The sequence below is a fragment of the Electrona antarctica genome (genome assembly GCF_951216825.1).
Source record: "Electrona antarctica genome assembly, contig: scaffold_188, whole genome shotgun sequence".
NCBI lineage: Eukaryota > Metazoa > Chordata > Actinopteri > Myctophiformes > Myctophidae > Electrona > Electrona antarctica.
In genome coordinates this window covers 52,501-71,120 of record NW_027637171.1, presented here as the reverse complement: position 1 = coordinate 71,120, position 18,620 = coordinate 52,501, and the positions used below count along the sequence as shown (strand labels likewise).

Below are 18,620 nucleotides of genomic sequence, written 5' to 3'. Positions count from 1 at the left end.
TGTTGGTTATCTGCAGCCTACCAAGCTGTAGATTCTATGTTGGTGTGTTGGTTATCTGCAGCCTACCAAGCTGTAGATTCTATGTTGGTGTGCTGGTTATCTGTAGTCTACCAAGCTGTAGATTCTATGTTGGTGTGTTGGTTATCTGCAGCCTACCAAGCTGTAGATTCTATGTTGGTGTGTTGGTTATCTGCAGCCTACCAAGCTGTAGATTCTATGTTGGTGTGTTGGTTATCTGCAGCCTACCAAGCTGTAGATTCTATGTTGGTGTGTTGGTTATCTGCAGCCTACCAAGCTGTAGATTCTATGTTGGTGTGTTGGTTATCTGCAGCCTACCAAACTGTAGATTCTATGTTGGTGTGTTGGTTATCTGCAGCCTACCAAGCTGTAGATTCTATGTTGGTGTGTTGGTTATCTGCAGCCTACCAAGCTGTAGATTCTATGTTGGTGTGTTGGTTATCTGCAGCCTACCAAGCTGTAGATTCTATGTTGGTGTGTTGGTTATCTGCAGCCTACCAAGCTGTAGATTCTATGTTGGTGTGTTGGTTATCTGCAGCCTACCAAGCTGTAGATTCTATGTTGGTGTGTTGGTTATCTGCAGCCTACCAAGCTGTAGATTCTATGTTGGTGTGTTGGTTATCTGCAGCCTACCAAGCTGTAGATTCTATGTTGGTGTGTTGGTTATCTGCAGCCTACCAAGCTGTAGATTCTATGTTGGTGTGTTGGTTATCTGTAGTCTACCAAGCTGTAGATTCTATGTTGGTGTGTTGGTTATCTGCAGCCTACCAAGCTGTAGATTCTATGTTGGTGTGTTGGTTATCTGTAGTCTACCAAGCTGTAGATTATATGTTGGTGTGTTGGTTATCTGCAGCCTACCAAGCTGTAGATTCTATGTTGGTGTGTTGGTTATCTGCAGCCTACCAAGCTGTAGATTCTATGTTGGTGTGCTGGTTATCTGTAGTCTACCAAGCTGTAGATTCTATGTTGGTGTGTTGGTTATCTGCAGCCTACCAAGCTGTAGATTCTATGTTGGTGGGTTGGTTATCTGCAGCCTACCAAGCTGTAGATTATATGTTGGTGTGCTGGTTATCTGTAGTCTACCAAGCTGTAGATTCTTTGTTGGTGTGTTGGTTATCTGCAGCCTACCAAGCTGTAGATTCTATGTTGGTTTGTTGGTTATCTGCAGTCTACCAAGCTGTAGATTCTATGTTGGTTTGTTGGTTATCTGCAGTCTACCAAGCTGTAGATTCTATGTTGGTGTGTTGGTTATCTGCGGCCTACCAAGCTGTAGATTCTATGTTGGTGTGTTGGTTATCTGCGGCCTACCAAGCTGTAGATTCTATGTTGGTGTGTTGGTTATCTGCAGCCTACCAAGCTGTAGATTCTATGTTGGTGTGTTGGTTATCTGCAGCCTACCAAGCTGTAGATTCTATGTTGGTGTGTTGGTTATCTGCAGCCTACCAAGCTGTAGATTCTATGTTGGTGTGTTGGTTATCTGCAGCCTACCAAGCTGTAGATTCTATGTTGGTGTGTTGGTTATCTGCAGCCTACCAAGCTGTAGATTCTATGTTGGTGTGTTGGTTATCTGCAGCCTACCAAGCTGTAGATTCTATGTTGGTGTGTTGGTTATCTGCAGCCTACCAAACTGTAGATTCTATGTTGGTGTGTTGGTTATCTGCAGCCTACCAAGCTGTAGATTCTATGTTGGTGTGTTGGTTATCTGCAGCCTACCAAGCTGTAGATTCTATGTTGGTGTGTTGGTTATCTGCAGCCTACCAAGCTGTAGATTCTATGTTGGTGTGTTGGTTATCTGCAGCCTACCAAGCTGTAGATTCTATGTTGGTGTGTTGGTTATCTGCAGCCTACCAAGCTGTAGATTCTATGTTGGTGTGTTGGTTATCTGCAGCCTACCAAGCTGTAGATTCTATGTTGGTGTGTTGGTTATCTGCAGCCTACCAAGCTGTAGATTCTATGTTGGTGGGTTGGTTATCTGCAGCCTACCAAGCTGTAGATTCTATGTTGGTGTGCTGGTTATCTGTAGTCTACCAAGCTGTAGATTCTATGTTGGTGTGTTGGTTATCTGCAGCCTACCAAGCTGTAGATTCTATGTTGGTGTGTTGGTTATCTGCAGCCTACCAAGCTGTAGATTCTATGTTGGTGTGTTGGTTATCTGCAGCCTACCAAGCTGTAGATTCTATGTTGGTGTGTTGGTTATCTGTAGTCTACCAAGCTGTAGATTCTATGTTGGTGTGTTGGTTATCTGCAGCCTACCAAGCTGTAGATTCTATGTTGGTGTGTTGGTTATCTGTAGTCTACCAAGCTGTAGTTTATATGTTGGTGTGTTGGTTATCTGCAGCCTACCAAGCTGTAGATTCTATGTTGGTGTGTTGGTTATCTGCAGCCTACCAAGCTGTAGATTCTATGTTGGTGTGTTGGTTATCTGCATTCTACCAAGCTGTAGATTCTATGTTGGTGTGCTGGTTATCTGTAGTCTACCAAGCTGTAGATTCTATGTTGGTGTGTTGGTTATCTGCAGCCTACCAAGCTGTAGATTCTATGTTGGTGTGTTGGTTATCTGCAGCCTACCAAGCTGTAGATTCTATGTTGGTGGGTTGGTTATCTGCAGCCTACCAAGCTGTAGATTCTATGTTGGTGTGCTGGTTATCTGTAGTCTACCAAGCTGTAGATTCTATGTTGGTGTGTTGGTTATCTGCAGCCTACCAAGCTGTAGATTCTATGTTGGTGTGTTGGTTATATGCAGCCTACCAAGCTGTAGATTCTATGTTGGTGTGTTGGTTATCTGCAGCCTACCAAGCTGTAGATTCTATGTTGGTGTGTTGGTTATCTGCAGCCTACCAAGCTGTAGATTCTATGTTGGTGTGTTGGTTATCTGTAGTCTACCAAGCTGTAGATTCTATGTTGGTGTGTTGGTTATCTGCAGCCTACCAAGCTGTAGATTCTATGTTGGTGTGTTGGTTATCTGTAGTCTACCAAGCTGTAGATTCTATGTTGGTGTGTTGGTTATCTGCAGCCTACCAAGCTGTAGATTCTATGTTGGTGTGTTGGTTATCTGCAGCCTACCAAGCTGTAGATTCTATGTTGGTGTGCTGGTTATCTGTAGTCTACCAAGCTGTAGATTCTATGTTGGTGTGTTGGTTATCTGCAGCCTACCAAGCTGTAGATTCTATGTTGGTGTGTTGGTTATCTGCAGCCTACCAAGCTGTAGATTTTATGTTGGTGTGTTGGTTATCTGCAGCCTACCAAGCTGTAGATTCTATGTTGGTGTGTTGGTTATCTGCAGCCTACCAAGCTGTAGATTCTATGTTGGTGTGTTGGTTATCTGTAGTCTACCAAGCTGTAGATTATATGTTGGTGTGTTGGTTATCTGCAGCCTACCAAGCTGTAGATTTTATGTTGGTGTGTTGGTTATCTGCAGCCTACCAAGCTGTAGATTCTATGTTGGTTATCTGCAGTCTACCAAGCTGTAGATTCTATGTTGGTGTGTTGGTTATCTGCAGTCTACCAAGCTGTAGATTCTATGTTGGTGTGTTGGTTATCTGCAGTCTACCAAGCTGTAGATTCTGAACATTTATGTCTTGTGTTGAAGATGTATTTTTTTCCCTGTGGCACAAAAGGGGGAAATAAAAACAACAAAAAATAAATGAACATGTATCAGTATTTAGCAGATAGTCGATCTGCTAAATTGTTAATTTAAACATTGATATCGGCCAATGCAAATATCGGCCAAAAAAGATGCATTTGTGGAATGTATGGAATTTATTTTAATTGTTTTAATTGTATTAATGAAATATTGTTTATTTTATGTATGAAAAACTCTTGACACACACACAGACACATACACAGACAGACACACACACGCACACACACACACACACACACACACACACACACACACACACACACACACACACACACACACACACACGCGCACACAAATATACAACTCCACCATACACACACAAACATGCCAGACTTTTTAAAACAATAATCCAGCAAAGACATAAGTGTGAGTGTATACTAGCATAGCATAGCGTGTGTGTGTGTGAGGGTGGGGGGGGGGGGGGTCGTTGGCCAGATGGACTAACCAGGTGAACAAACTCAGGCCAATCAAGGCACTGTGTGAGAACTGAGTACTTGAAGAGTTGTTATTTGGATCAACGTTTGGCGTTTATCTCTCCCATGGCACAAGATCAATACAGAATATAATTATGGACAAAATCTTATCCAACGATAACAAAATGTTCCTTTAGTTTTGGCTCTGAGAGGCTAAATGGTGGTCCGTGGCTCAGATGGCTCTGAGAGGCTAAATGGTGGTCCGTGGCTCAGATGGCTCTGAGAGGCTAAATGGTGGTCCGTGGCTCAGATGGCTCTGAGAGGCTAAATGGTGGTCCGTGGCTCAGATGGCTCTGAGAGGCTAAATGGTGGTCCGTGGCTCAGATGGCTCTGAGAGGCTAAATGGTGGTCCGTGGCTCAGATGGCTCTGAGAGGCTAAATGGTGGTCCGTGGCTCAGATGGCTCTGAGAGGCTAAATGGTGGTCCGTGGCTCAGATGGCTCTGAGAGGCTAAATGGTGGTCCGTGGCTCAGATGGCTCTGAGAGGCTAAATGGTGGTCCGTGGCTCAGATGCAGAATAAATAATGGGCCTTGATATAAAAGGGGTGTAAATATATAATATACTGCTTTAATGGATCAACTTGGAGCACAAATATCGGATGACATAAAACACATTTGGCTAAACCTATATAGCCCAGCTGCTAGGGCAGTAAGCTGCTAGGGCAGTAAGCTGCTAGGGGCTAGGGCAGTAAGCTGCTAGGGCAGTAAGCTGCTAGGGCAGTGAGCTGCTAGGGGCTAGGGCAGTAAGCTGCTAGGGCAGTAAGCTGCTAGGGGCTAGGACAGTAAGCTGCTAGGGCAGTAAGCTGCTAGGGGCTAGGGCAGTAAGCTGCTAGGGCAGTGAGCTGCTAGGGCAGTAAACCTATATAGCCCAGCTGCTAGGGCAGTAAGCTGCTAGGGCAGTAAACCTATATAGCCCAGCTGCTAGGGCAGTAAGCTGCTAGGGCAGTGAGCTGCTAGGGCAGTAAGCTGCTAGGGCAGTACACCTATATAGCCCAGCTGCTAGGGCAGTAAGCTGCTAGGGCAGTAAACCTATATAGCCCAGCTGCTAGGGCAGTAAGCTGCTAGGGCAGTAAACCTATATAGCCCAGCTGCTAGGGCAGTAAGCTGCTAGGGCAGTAAGCTGCTAGGGCAGTAAGCTGCTAGGGCAGTAAACCTATATAGCCCAGCTGCTAGGGCAGTAAGCTGCTAGGGCAGTGAGCTGCTAGGGCAGTAAACCTATATAGCCCAGCTGCTAGGGCAGTAAGCTGCTAGGGCAGTAAACCTATATAGCCCAGCTGCTAGGGCAGTAAGCTGCTAGGGCAGTGAGCTGCTAGGGCAGTAAGCTGCTAGGGCAGTACACCTATATAGCCCAGCTGCTAGGGCAGTAAGCTGCTAGGGCAGTAAACCTATATAGCCCAGCTGCTAGGGCAGTAAGCTGCTAGGGCAGTAAGCTGCTAGGGCAGTAAGCTGCTAGGGCAGTAAACCTATATAGCCCAGCTGCTAGGGCAGTAAGCTGCTAGGGCAGTAAGCTGCTAGGGCAGTAAGCTGCTAGGGCAGTAAGCTGCTAGGGCAGTAAGCTGCTAGGGCAGTAAGCTGCTAGGGCAGTAAGCTGCTAGGGCAGTAAGCTGCTAGGGCAGTAAGCTGCTAGGACAGTAAGCTGCTATAGGGCAGTAAGCTGCTAGGGCAGTAAGCTGCTAGGGCAGTGAGCTGCTAGGGCAGTGAGCTGCTAGGGCAGTGAGCTGCTAGGGCAGTGAGCTGCTAGGGCAGTGAGCTGCTAGGGCAGTGAGCTGCTAGGGCAGTGAGCTGCTAGGGCAGTAAGCTGCTAGGGCAGTAAGCTGCTAAGCTGCTAGGGCAGTAAGCTGCTAGGACAGTAAGCTGCTAGGGCAGTGAGCTGCTAGGGCAGTGAGCTGCTAGGGCAGTGAGCTGCTAGGGCAGTGAGCTGCTAGGGCAGTGAGCTGCTAGGGCAGTGAGCTGCTAGGGCAGTGAGCTGCTAGGGCAGTGAGCTGCTAGGGCAGTGAGCTGCTAGGACAGTGAGCTGCTAGGACAGTGAGCTGCTAGGGCAGTGAGCTGCTAGGGCAGTGAGCTGCTAGGGCAGTGAGCTGCTAGGGCAGTGAGCTGCTAGGGCAGTAAGCTGCTAGGACAGTGAGCTGCTAGGGCAGTAAGCTGCTAGGGCAGTGAGCTGCTAGGGCAGTAAGCTGCTAGGGCAGTGAGCTGCTAGGGCAGTGAGCTGCTAGGGCAGTAAGCTGCTAGGGCAGTAAGCTGCTAGGGCAGTAAGCTGCTAGGGCAGTAAGCTGCTAGGGCAGTGAGCTGCTAGGGCAGTAAGCTGCTAGGGCAGTGAGCTGCTAGGGCAGTGAGCTGCTAGGGCAGTGAGCTGCTAGGGCAGTGAGCTGCTAGGGCAGTAAGCTGCTAGGACAGTAAGCTGCTAGGGCAGTGAGCTGCTAGGGCAGTAAGCTGCTAGGGCAGTGAGCTGCTAGGGCAGTAAGCTGCTAGGGCAGTAAGCTGCTAGGGCAGTGAGCTGCTAGGGCAGTAAGCTGCTAGGGCAGTAAGCTGCTAGGGCAGTAAGCTGCTAGGGCAGTAAGCTGCTAGGGCAGTAAACCTATATAGCCCAGCTGCTAGGGCAGTAAACCTATATAGCCCAGCTGCTAGGGCAGTAAGCTGCTAGGGCAGTAAGCTGCTAGGGCAGTAAGCTGCTAGGGCAGTAAACCTATATAGCCCAGCTGCTAGGGCAGTAAACCTATATAGCCCAGCTGCTAGGGCAGTAAGCTGCTAGGGCAGTAAGCTGCTAGGGCAGTGAGCTGCTAGGGCAGTAAGCTGCTAGGGCAGTAAGCTGCTAGGGCAGTAAGCTGCTAGGGCAGTGAGCTGCTAGGGCAGTGAGCTGCTAGGGCAGTAAGCTGCTAGGGCAGTGAGCTGCTAGGGCAGTAAGCTGCTAGGGCAGTAAACCTATATAGCCCTGCTGTAATGGATATCAAATTATTTGGGAATTGCAAATGTGACATTAATTCCCCTCTGGGGGTCAATAAAGGGCTGTCAATTCTACCATACAGAGCCAAAGTAACTATGTTTTTGGACACAAAAAAGTAAAATATTAGTGTCAAATTACAATGCACAATTATCTCAACACTTAAACACGTTACCAGTTAAATCATGTGCGTAGTTACTGCACTGTGCATGGCTTTGGCAGAATATTGTATCCATCCATCCATCTTCAACTGCTTATCCGTAGTCGGGTCGCGGGGGCAACAGCTCCACGAGAGTGTTCCAGACTTCCCTCTCCAGAGCAACATTAGTATAACTTCCTCCTGGGGGATCCTGACACGTTCCAAGGCCAGTGAGTCGATGTGTTCACCCTCCAACTGGTCCTTGGTCTGCCCCGGGGTCTCCTTCCAGTGGGACGTGATCCTTGGTCTGCCCCGGGGGTCTTCTCCCAGTGGGACGTGATCCTGGAAATACTCCAGTAAAGTAAAAGTACCTCAAAATAGTACGGTACCTACTGGAGTACATGTACTTATAGTTTCTGTATACACCACTGTAGTGGTACTTCATACATAGTACTAAAACCAGCAGCAATAATAACAACAGCAGTACAGCAGCGTAGATTACAGTGTTGGAGTTTATTGTACACATTACAAAACTGTCCAGTAATACAAAAAAGTTGTTGCTTTAGTTTACGCCATAGAAACATTATAGAAAACATTGTTTGTCCACGTCCAAAAACACTGGCAGGATTTTAGAACAACAACAACAATAATAATAATACTAATAAAGGCACATGTTGCTCCCTTTAAATCTTTCACATTATTTAAAAGAACACAAATTAATGTAATATTTATATATAAAAAAGAACAAGAATGCATTGAATAGTTATTAAACATGACAAAAAAAACAAATTGGTGTCTATTTTGGCTGATTAATGATGACACGCTCATGTTGATGTGTATGTACATTGGTTGTAGGGTCACACACGCACGCGCACGCACACACACACGCGCACACACACACGCAGTCACACAGTCACGCGCTCACACACACACACGCACAGAGACACGAGTGCACATGCATTCACAAGCGCACACACCCTTCAAAATGAAATGACAACAATATTTGCATCTTATTTTCCCTCAGTAGACAAAGACCCTTGAAAAAGTTTAACATCTTCTAAATATAATTATATCAGACAAATCATATACAAGCTACAAGGTGTATATACGAGAGGCCAGAAATGATGGCCAGGCACGTCATCATCATCATCATCATCTATACAGTGTTTGACAAAAACCTATGAATCATATCTCACAACACTAACTCACTAACCAGTGGCGTGCACAGATAGACACTATGGGGTGCTAGAGCACCCCCTGCCCTTTTGGCAATGTGCCCTTTTGAAAAAAAAGGGGGAAAAAAACTTTTTTTTTTCTTTTCTTTTTCTTTCAATTTTTCAAAAATAGCAGACCTACAAGCTCATAGCGCGCCACTCGGTGGCGCGCTATGAGCTTGTAGATCTGCTATTTTTCAATAGCTAAAGAATAACATAATGCTAACACCAAAAGGGGTTCCCGCCCAAAATGGATTAAGGCAACCCGGCCGGCTCCACGCGCTGCACAAGGTGCCCTTTTTTAATTTGAGCACCTGCCCCTCTAAATGTCTGTGCACGCCACTGTCACTAACACTAATTGGACTACAGTACATAGAATCCACCTTGACCTTTGAGTGATGCTAGGGACCTTTGAGTGATGCTAGGGACCTTTGAGTGATGCTAGGGACTTCAAGAAACGAATACACCCGGAAAGCACCGGGGAGGATTGATAGAAAGGCTTCCATCGCTGATTTATTTCCCCACATTGTGTTTTTGGTGGAGAAACGAAGCCACATTGAACTACATATCTAAAGAACGGAAGGTCGCAGTTACAATGTTTTTGTCGCCAGGCTAACTATGTGGAACCGCGTCAAACTAAACGTACAGTACGCCTACTGTACGTTCCAGAAAGGTTGAGGACCGAGCCGTCACTCACTGCGTGCTGGAAAGAGTGATGGAGCTGTGACTCTAATGAGTCATCTGAGGAGCTGTGATTCTAATGAGTCATCTGATGGAGCTGTGATTCTAATGAGTCATCTGTGATTCTAATGAGTCATCTGATGGAGCTGTGATTCTAATGAGTCATCTGAGGAGCTGTGATTCTAATGAGTCATCTGAGGAGCTGTGATTCTAATGAGTCATCTGATGGAGCTGTGATTCTAATGAGTCATCTGTGATTCTAATGAGTCATCTGATGGAGCTGTGATTCTAATGAGTCATCTGAGGAGCTGTGATTCTAATGAGTCATCTGAGGAGCTGTGATTCTAATGAGTCATCTGAGGAGCTGTGATTCTAATGAGTCATCTGATGGAGCTGTGATTCTAATGAGTCATCTCATGGAGCTGTGATTCTAATGAGTCATCTCATGGAGCTGTGATTCTAATGAGTCATCTGATGGAGCTGTGATTCTAATGGAGTCAGCTGTGATTCTAATGAGTCATCTGACACCAGATATAAAGAGCTGTGATTCTAATGAGTCATCTGACACCAGATATACAGCCAAACGTCTCACCCTGTTTTCCCTGCATGGAATCTGATAGAAAAGCAATAAAGAGCAGCTGTCAATCTATTTTTTTTTATATAATTTTTATCCCACGATTTTGTAACCCATTTTCACCCCTGTGTCAATTATCTAATGTGATCCTGGGCTCTACACACCCTCCGCCAACCTGGGGAGAGCAACGGACTTGAACTCATGGTTCCTTCATGCAAGAGTGTCCAAGTTGCTCCTTTACACCTGACAGGGGGGAGTTTCCCTTGTTGGACGTAGCACGTGGAAGGAACACGTTATTCCAACCAGTTCCTTTCCCCTCCATCCGGCGCCCCGGCTGGCCAGGGGGAGGCAGTATAGCTGTCAATCTAACAGCAGGGTTGTAGTCGAGTCCAACCTAAAGCCAGTCCTATATAGTCAAGACCGAGTTAGACTGGAACTCACCTATGCTTTCTATGGCATATAGGCAGCTCCCGGCAGGATCCGCCGGGAGAAACTAGTAGGCACAGCTGCTGGACATGAGACTAATTAATTCGAGCAACAGAGAGAGAGAGGAGTGTACGTGTGTGCGTGTGTGCGTCAATTTAACAAAGGTGCAGACGATCAGAAATCAGCAGAGAGTGAGCGACGTTTGCGCTACTCTATGCCGAATTGAAGTGGACTCGGCCCCAGACTTTATTTTTTTCTCCCTGGAAATAAAAACGTCTGGGTTTCCGAGGTTATAAGACCAAGGGTCCAAGGGAGGGCGAGATCGAGTCAAGACCGATTGTGGGAGGAGGTCGAGTCCAAGTCGAGACCGAGACCGACAGGCCGAGACCAGATCCCCCCCCCCCCCCATTTGATAGATACAGAAGACACTGCAGAGCTCTGTTACTGAACAAGATACAGCAGCCAGACAGCCATCTTATAATGTCAATGTCAATGTGCTCCTACTTGTGTTGTTTTTATAGCTATCTAGCTATAATATCTCGTGTTGTGTTTATAGCTATCTAGCTATAATATCTCGTGTTGTGTTTATAGCAGACTCCACACTCATATGCAGTTTGGCAACTTGAAAGCAAACTCCACGTGCCCAAACATTTTATTTACCTGCCAGTGTGTCAACCCCTTACGCCTGTGTCGGATCGCTGGTTAGACTGGCATACTTGCAGATACCGATATGACAATTAAGGGCCGATACCGATACTTTACCGATACCGATACAGTATCGGGACATCTCTACTGTATCTACAGTATCAGGACATCTCTACCTACTATCAGGACTACGTCTAAAACACTAGAAACGCTGCCGTCAGTAGAGTGCAAACCTCTGACAACACATGCAGCCCCTGAGATAATATGACCGGTTTCTCCACCTTGTCCTTGATTGTCACTCTGACCGAACGTGTCATTTTCATCATGATCTTGTGTTTTTTTTTTACCTCTCCAGCCAAGAGGTGAACGATCTATACTCAGGATACATCATGGATCCGAAATAACTTGATAATATTCAAAAAGTGTAGGCTAGATAGTTACAAACATAACGTTTTGATACAACAGAGGCCAACAACTATACTGTATGTCCAGCTGTATTTCTAACGTCCACATTGTCTCAGTTAAACTGACCCCACACACACACACACACACAATACAGAATGACCTCACAAAGGTGTGTCCCCCCCCCCCCCCCCCCCCCCCACACACACAATACAGAATGACCTCACAAAGGTGTCCCCCCCCCCCCCCCACACACACACACACACACACACAACACAGAATGTCCTCACAAAGGTGACGGTTTATCATGGTCACCAAATGTACTGTGACCCCCCCCCCTCCACCCCCTTTTCACGACATCTTTTGTTAGAAGTTCACCTGCACAGCTGGTAAAATCATCAACAGCTTTCTCAATCAAACCGCCTCTATCTTTCAATCTCTCTCTCTCTCTCTCTCTCTCTCTCTCTCTCTCTCTCTCTCTCTCTCTCTCTCTCTCTCTCTCTCTCTCTCTCTGTCTCTGTCTCTGTCTCTGGTTGTTTCCCAGGCCGGGGGCTAACAGGAAGTGAACACAATGGAGTGATATCGCGGACAGGAAGGGGCGGTCCTAAAATCTCCCCTCCCAGATGGACAGGAAGTTGACTCCAGTGTTTTGTTTGGTCTATTGATTAGAGAGAGAGAGGGAGAGAGAGAGAGAGGAGGGGGGGGGGGGGGGGAGAGAGGAGGAGGGGGGGGGAAATGCAACATGTCCCAAGTCGAGATCTGAGCGAGAAATGGATGAAAAAAAAGGAGTGAAAGAATGGACTTGGAAAGGGGGGATCAGGGGAGGGGGGATTGGGGGTGGGGGGGTATTCTTACAGGAAGGGTCTGTGAGGGCTTCCACCTATTGTGCGAAGCCGAGCTGATCGAGGGTCCGAGCGGCAGAGCCCCGCGCTCCGGAACCACCACCGAAATTCCAAACCAAAACAGGAGCAATAAGCAAACAAAGGGTTTCTCCAAAAACTCCACATTAAATTCGACATTTTAAAAGACAGTCACCATAATGACAGTGTGTGTGTTTGGCGATCAGGGCAGGTATGAACCGCGGGACGTCAACACAGAACAACAAAACTAAACGCTAACAAAGGATGTATCTATTTAGATTAATCTTATCAGCAACATACTGTGTTTAAGAATCACCAAGGCAACACGCGTAAATTAAACTAAAGAACCATCAGATATTTGTGATGATTAGAGATTAACCACTTGAACCCCAGCATCCACTAGTTTTGGGAGGACATTAACCAAAGAATATATCTAATAGCGTTTGGACGCGTTGTGATCTTGTAGATCTGCCGTTTATGGCGAAGGCGTTTTCCTGAGAACATATGCACAGATTGTATAAATCGGTGGTTCCCGAACGTTTTAGCTCAAGACCCAAAAGACAGATTAGACGTTTGCCCGTGACCCAAACTAGTGAAAATCTACAAGCTTGTAGATCTGCTATATTCTTTCTAATATATGGAATGTCGTTGATTTTTCTTTCATTCATGAAATTACAGGGGAGAAAAAAATCTTTGAATTTTGTTTTGGTGAGGAATGTTTTTTAAAACGTTTTGAAATGTATAGGGGAGGGACCCCCCAAATAATTAGTCCGTGACCCTCCTCCTGACCCAGTGTTTTGGTAAGCAGTGCTATGACCGTGCTGTCCACTCCAGAACGTGGTATATAGTTTAAGACTGTATATGTGCTGCATGTCCAGACAGTGCTATAAAAGTGTCATCCAGTCCACTCCAGACACTGTATGACCCTACAGTAGCTCAGAGGAGGGTATACATGTGGCATCCAGTCCACTCCAGACACTGTATGACCCTACAGTAGCTCAGAGGAGGGTATACATGTGGCATCCAGTCCACTCCAGACACTGTGTGACCCTACAGTAGCTCAGAGGAGGGTATACATGTGGCATCCAGTCCAGACAGTGGTATAAACATGTCGTCCAGATACTGTGTGGTGACCCTACAGTAGCCCAGAGGAGGGTATACATGTGGCATCCAGTCCAGACAGTGGTATAAACATGTCGTCCAGATACTGTGTGGTGACCCTACAGTAGCTCAGAGGATGCGGAGGTTAAAGTTGTTCAGTGCCACCTCTGCGTCGCGAGGGACTCTGCTTCGTGCCAGCAGCTCTGACTCACTGCACGCGGCCAGCAGAGGAAGAGCGTTCTCTCTCTCTCTCTCCCTCTCTCTCTCTCTCTCGATGTTTCCTGACTGTGTCCAATGACCCTGTCTCTAGTGGACCTCTGAGAATACAGTATTGTTGTACTCTTTCATCTGAACAATAAACCCAAACCACCGTGAGAGGGACCGTCCAATAAAAACCTCCAGTACAATAACCGACCACCATGGGGACTGTCTCGTGATTTTTAAAAAAAAAGCCTGGGAACACAGTGCTCAGTCGGTGCCCCCTTTTATTCCACCAAAATAACTTTGGTTCTAGAACAGTGGTTCCCAAAGTGGGGTCCGGGGACCCCTAGGGGTCCTTGAGGCAGAGGGTCCCCAGCTAAATTATAGTTTGGAACCAAATGGACCCTTATGGGCAGGTAACTCTGAGAGTGTACAAATGGACCCTAAATGGTCCATTTGGTTCCATTTGTACACTCTCAGAGTTAAATTAACATTGATTTTACAATATAAATTGGGGGTCCCAGAGATAGAAATGTAGCCTAATGCATGTCAAACTGGGGGTCCTTGAAACGGGTTGAGAATTACTGCTAGATCCGTAAAAATGGGGGTCTCTAATGGGGGTCCCTGGCATATCTTTTCAAATGGGGGTCCGCGGGCTGATTAGTGTCAATTTGGGGGGCCCTTGACATGAAAAAGTTTGGGTCCAGTGATCTAGAACGTTCTAGAGATTCTTGGAACCTTTTCAGTGCATTTTTCATGAATTCAAAACAAATTAATTTTTTTTGTCCTCTAAAGTAAGTAGTAGTGAAAATAGACGAGCTACAAAGCTCACAACGCTCCATTTGTTTACATCGCATCTGCAACTTAGTAGTAGTAGTAGTAGTAGTAGTAGTAGTAGTAGTAGTAGTAGCAACACAGACACTTTGGTTCTCAGTTCACAGCATGAAAAAAAACAAGTAGTTTTTGTTTTGCTATCTGTTCTATGTGTCTGTCTGACTGTCTGACTGACTGACTGACTGACTGACTGACTGACTGACTGACTGACTGACTGACTGACTGACTGACTGACTGACTGTCTGTCTGTCTGTCTGTCTGACTGACTGACTGACTGACTGACTGTTTACTGAATTACTAACTGACTCACTGTGTTGTCTTGCCTGTCCTTGTCTGTCTGTCTGTCTGTGTACGTCCGTGTGGTCGCCTGTGTGTCCGTGTGACTCACTTCCATGATGACGGACACCTGGTTTATATCTGCTGGTACGATTCACACGACAAAGAGAGAGAGAGAGAGAGAGCTGGAATAATGCATCATGTTGGGTTAGTACGTACGTGTAAAGCCCTAACCACACCAAAGGGTCAAGACGGTTTTAGCGTGGTCCCAGCGGTGTGATGTGTCCTGTTGCACGTTGACCCACGTCGTCCCAGTGATTCAACTGGTTGAATTCAACGGGCCAAACCACACCAAAGGGTCTCCATGCAACTCCTCACAACCGTTTGGACCCTTTGGTGTGGTTAGGGCTTAAGAGAACCGTTCTCATACTAAGTGCTACTTTTTCTCACTCACGTTTTAACACTTTTGTGTTGCTTTTATAACGTATAAATATTTGCATATACAGGCCTTCAATACCGTGACCAACGTGTAGGAGAAGAACCACACGTTGGGTTGTTTTAGGCTGAGGATATTTAGAAGCACAATAATACACTGGATATTACCCTGAAATTGGTGTTTATAAAAAAACATGTCTCGTGTAAACTATCCCAGATTAACTCACACGCCCCAGACCGTGAAACCAAATTAAGACCAAACCAAATAAATAGAGTTGGTATTTATATTAAATTAGCCTTGTACTGTTCTGGGCATTTCAGGACAGTTTTCTGTTCACACAATGATGAAGATTTATTTATAATTTAAAATAAAATGAAGATACAGGGAGAAGCCTGTCCCATATAAGGCCTCAATCATTAAACAAACAAAAAAGAAAAAGATTGTGCAGCTTGCATGCAAATTATATATTGACAATACTGACAAACAAACAAACAAAAAAAATGCTCTAAACAAACATTAACGTCCTAGACTTGGCTGCCCCTAGAGGGGCGTGGCCCAGCCTGTGTGGTTTCTGGTCTAGAGGGGCGTGGCCCAGCCTGTGTGGTTTCTGGTCTAGAGGGGCGTGGCCTAGAGGGGCATGGCCCAGCCTGTGTGGTTTCTGGTCTAGAGGGGCGTGGCCCAGCCTGTGGTTTCTGGTCTAGAGGGGCGTGGCCCAGCCTGTGTGGTTTCTGGTGTAGAGGGGCATGGCCTAGAGGGGCGTGGCCCAGCCTGTGTGGTTTCTGGTCTAGAGGGGCGTGGACCAGTCTGTGTGGTTTCTGGTCTAGAGGGGCGTGGCCCAGCCTGTGTGGTTTCTGGTCTAGAGGGGCGTGGCCTAGAGGGCCGTGGCCCAGCCTGTGTGGTTTCTGGTCTAGAGGGGCGTGGACCAGTCTGTGTGGTTTCTGCTCTAGAGGGGTGCCAGCCAGTAAAGGCCTATAGTCTGGATTTTCGGTGGTAAGGTGACCACCGCTCCGGTGGTGAGGTGACCACCGCTCCGGTGGTGAGGTGACCACCGCTCCGGTGGTGAGGTGACCACCGCTCCGGTGGTGAGGTGACCACCGGAGCTGTAATAACGTGGAGTGGTGGTGAGTCAAAACAGAGAGAAGGGCTCTGGGGGCGAGCGGTGGTTTGCTCTTCACCGCGGCTCCGTGACGTCATGTTGTAGTTGCGGTGGTCACCTCACCACCGATAAATCAGACTATGAATAACGCTTAACTAAAGGTGGCGGCGTGATCCTCTATTGGTTCACCGATCGTTTGCGCAGTGGGGCTAACTACCAATAATCATAATTTTTCTTGGGGACCCCCCCTCCTTATCCCCTGGAACCCTAACCCTCCCTCAAAGACCCCCACCCAGGCCGTTCCCCATCCATCCATCCATCCATCCGTCCGTCCCTCAGTAAGGGGAGTACTGCTCGTCGGACCCCTCGTCGTCCGCCCCGTACATTTGGGCCAGGGTCCTGAAGCGCGGCCCCCAGTCCTGGAGGAAGTCGTAGTCCTGGTTGGAGGCCGTTGAGGACGAGGAGCCGTCCAGCGAGCTGAGCGTCCCGGCCAGGGACTCGGGCGGCCCCTCGTAGCCGTAGATGTGCAGCGTGTCGTAGGGAACGCCGCTGTCGCGGTCGCGGTCCGCCTCGTCCTTCTTGGTCTCGATCATAACGGCCATGTCGTCGCCGGGCGGCGGCAGCAGCAGGAGCGAGGAGGGGTGGGGCTTCTGGACCATGGCGTAGAGGGCGGGGTGGTGGGGGGGAGGGGGAAGGTCGTGGCACAGCATGGAGCCGTCGTGGCGGGCCGACGTCAGGATGGAGACGTCGTAACTGTGGGCCGAGAGAGAGACTTATTAAGGTCTTCCAAACCCATTAACACCTGGGTCCGATTCTACAATCCCTTCTAAATCAGTAGTTCTCAAACTTTATCGTGCCAGTGTAGCAGAGTGGCTCAGAGCCTCTGCCTGAAGGCCTCAATAGTCTAATATCTCCCCCGGTCCATAGGGATATCCCTTTGGTCTAGTGGTTAAGATGTTGGACTTTCACATCAGAGTTCGAATCCCGGGTGTTACAACAAGGCCTGCCTTGTTACAACAAGGCCTGCCTTGGTGTAACATGTTTTTGGCCTGGAGCCCAGGGCTTCTGGAAATGTTTGACACTTTCAAGATGTTTTTATTTAGTGTTTTGTTTTTGAGAGAGAGAGAGAGAGAGAGAGAGAGAGAGAGAGAGAGGGGAGAGGGAGGGGGAGAGAGACACAGAGAGAGAGGGGGAGAGAGACACAGAGAGAGAGGGAGAGAGTGACACAGGGAGAGAGGGAGAGAGACACAGAGAGAGAGGGAGAGACACAGAGAGAGAGAGAGAGAGACAGAGAGAGAGGGAGAGAGAGAGAGACACAGAGAGAGAGAGAGACACACAGAGAGACTAGCCCCTAGCCTGGTTATTATGTCAAGGATCCACCGCCAAATTAAAGGAACACTTTCATTTATCACCCAAGAAATGACTTCATTTCTATCGTTTACTTTGATGTCTTGAAGACAGTAATGGAAGAAGTACTCCCATATTTTAAGTTAAGTATAGCCTACACGTCTGCTTTTCAAAATGTACAGAAAAACTGAGGAACATAATTTCCTCTCCCCTCCTCTCTGCTTGTAACAGGGGGGGGGGGGGACACACAACATACCCGTTGGTGTCCATCTCTCCTCCTCCCTCCTCTCTGCTTGTAACGGGGGAGGGACGGTGGGGGGTGGGGACGGGGGGGTGGGACGGGGTGGGACGGGGACGGGGGGACGGGGGGGGTGAGGACGACAACATACCCGTTGGTGTCCATCTCTCCTCCTCCCTCCTCATCGTAGGAGACCAGCTGCTCATGGATGTCTCCACTGTTCTTCATGCTGGCCAGGTTGTCCTTCTGGTAGCGACGCCTCATCACCACCAGGATCACTATCACTGAGAGGACAAAACAAAGAAGTTTTACACTTATGTACCTGCATGTACACAAGATGTACAGTAACAATAAAGCACAACCTCGAACCTTGACAGAAGATCTGAATCACTATATGACTATATTAGCATGGATCAGCTAGAGCCATCTAATAGAAGAGTTACGATATTGAGGGGGCAGAAACCGAGCTCTGTTCATGCAGCCTGAACTGAGACAAGCTGGAGTTGGAAATACATTGTTTTCAACGAGGGCGGCGCAAATAAGAGCAATTTTAAGCATGTGTGCAACATGACAACTGTTTTAAAGTATTGTACAGCAACAACTAAAGTCTCTGTAATGTTTATTTTGTACCATTACTACAAAACAATCTCAAATAAAGGGATTTAAGATGATTTAATCTGGGCTGTTGCCTGGGTCCAATGCATTTCTGCCAATGCATACTTCCGGTCCAGGACTTGTCCCAGTTGGTTGTCCCCATTCTCAATAGGACTGAATCCCTGCATGAAGTGAATGGAGTTTGCGTAACTCTGTCTATATCTAAGGCTCTGAGATCAGCTATTGGTTGAAATGTGGTGATATGAGGTGTGTTCTTCTTTCAAGGAACGCTTTTCACCTCATCGACCCCTCGTGGGTCTTTTCACCTCATCGACTCCTCGTGGGCCTTTTCACCTCATCGACTCCTCGTGGGTCTTTTCACCTCATCGACCCCTCGTGGGCCTTTTCACCTCATCGACCCCTCGTGGGTCTTTTCACCTCATTGACCCCTCGTGGGTCTTTTCACCTCATCGACCCCTCGTGGG

The 18,620-nt window shown here is 47.4% G+C and overlaps 1 protein-coding gene across 1 annotated transcript in view; it reads right to left on the bottom strand.

Moving 5' to 3' along the window:
- Positions 1-16,291: 16,291 nt before the first annotated feature.
- The window catches only part of cdh5 (cadherin 5), a gene marked incomplete at both ends in the record, with an annotated part of 36,368 nt that continues 34,039 nt past the window's right edge, over positions 16,292-18,620 (bottom strand). Inside the window, 2 exons of the mRNA XM_079531930.1 lie at positions 16,292-16,709; positions 17,693-17,825. Coding sequence (XP_079388056.1) covers positions 16,292-16,709; positions 17,693-17,825 — 551 coding nt within the window. The remainder of the gene's footprint in view (positions 16,710-17,692; positions 17,826-18,620) is intronic.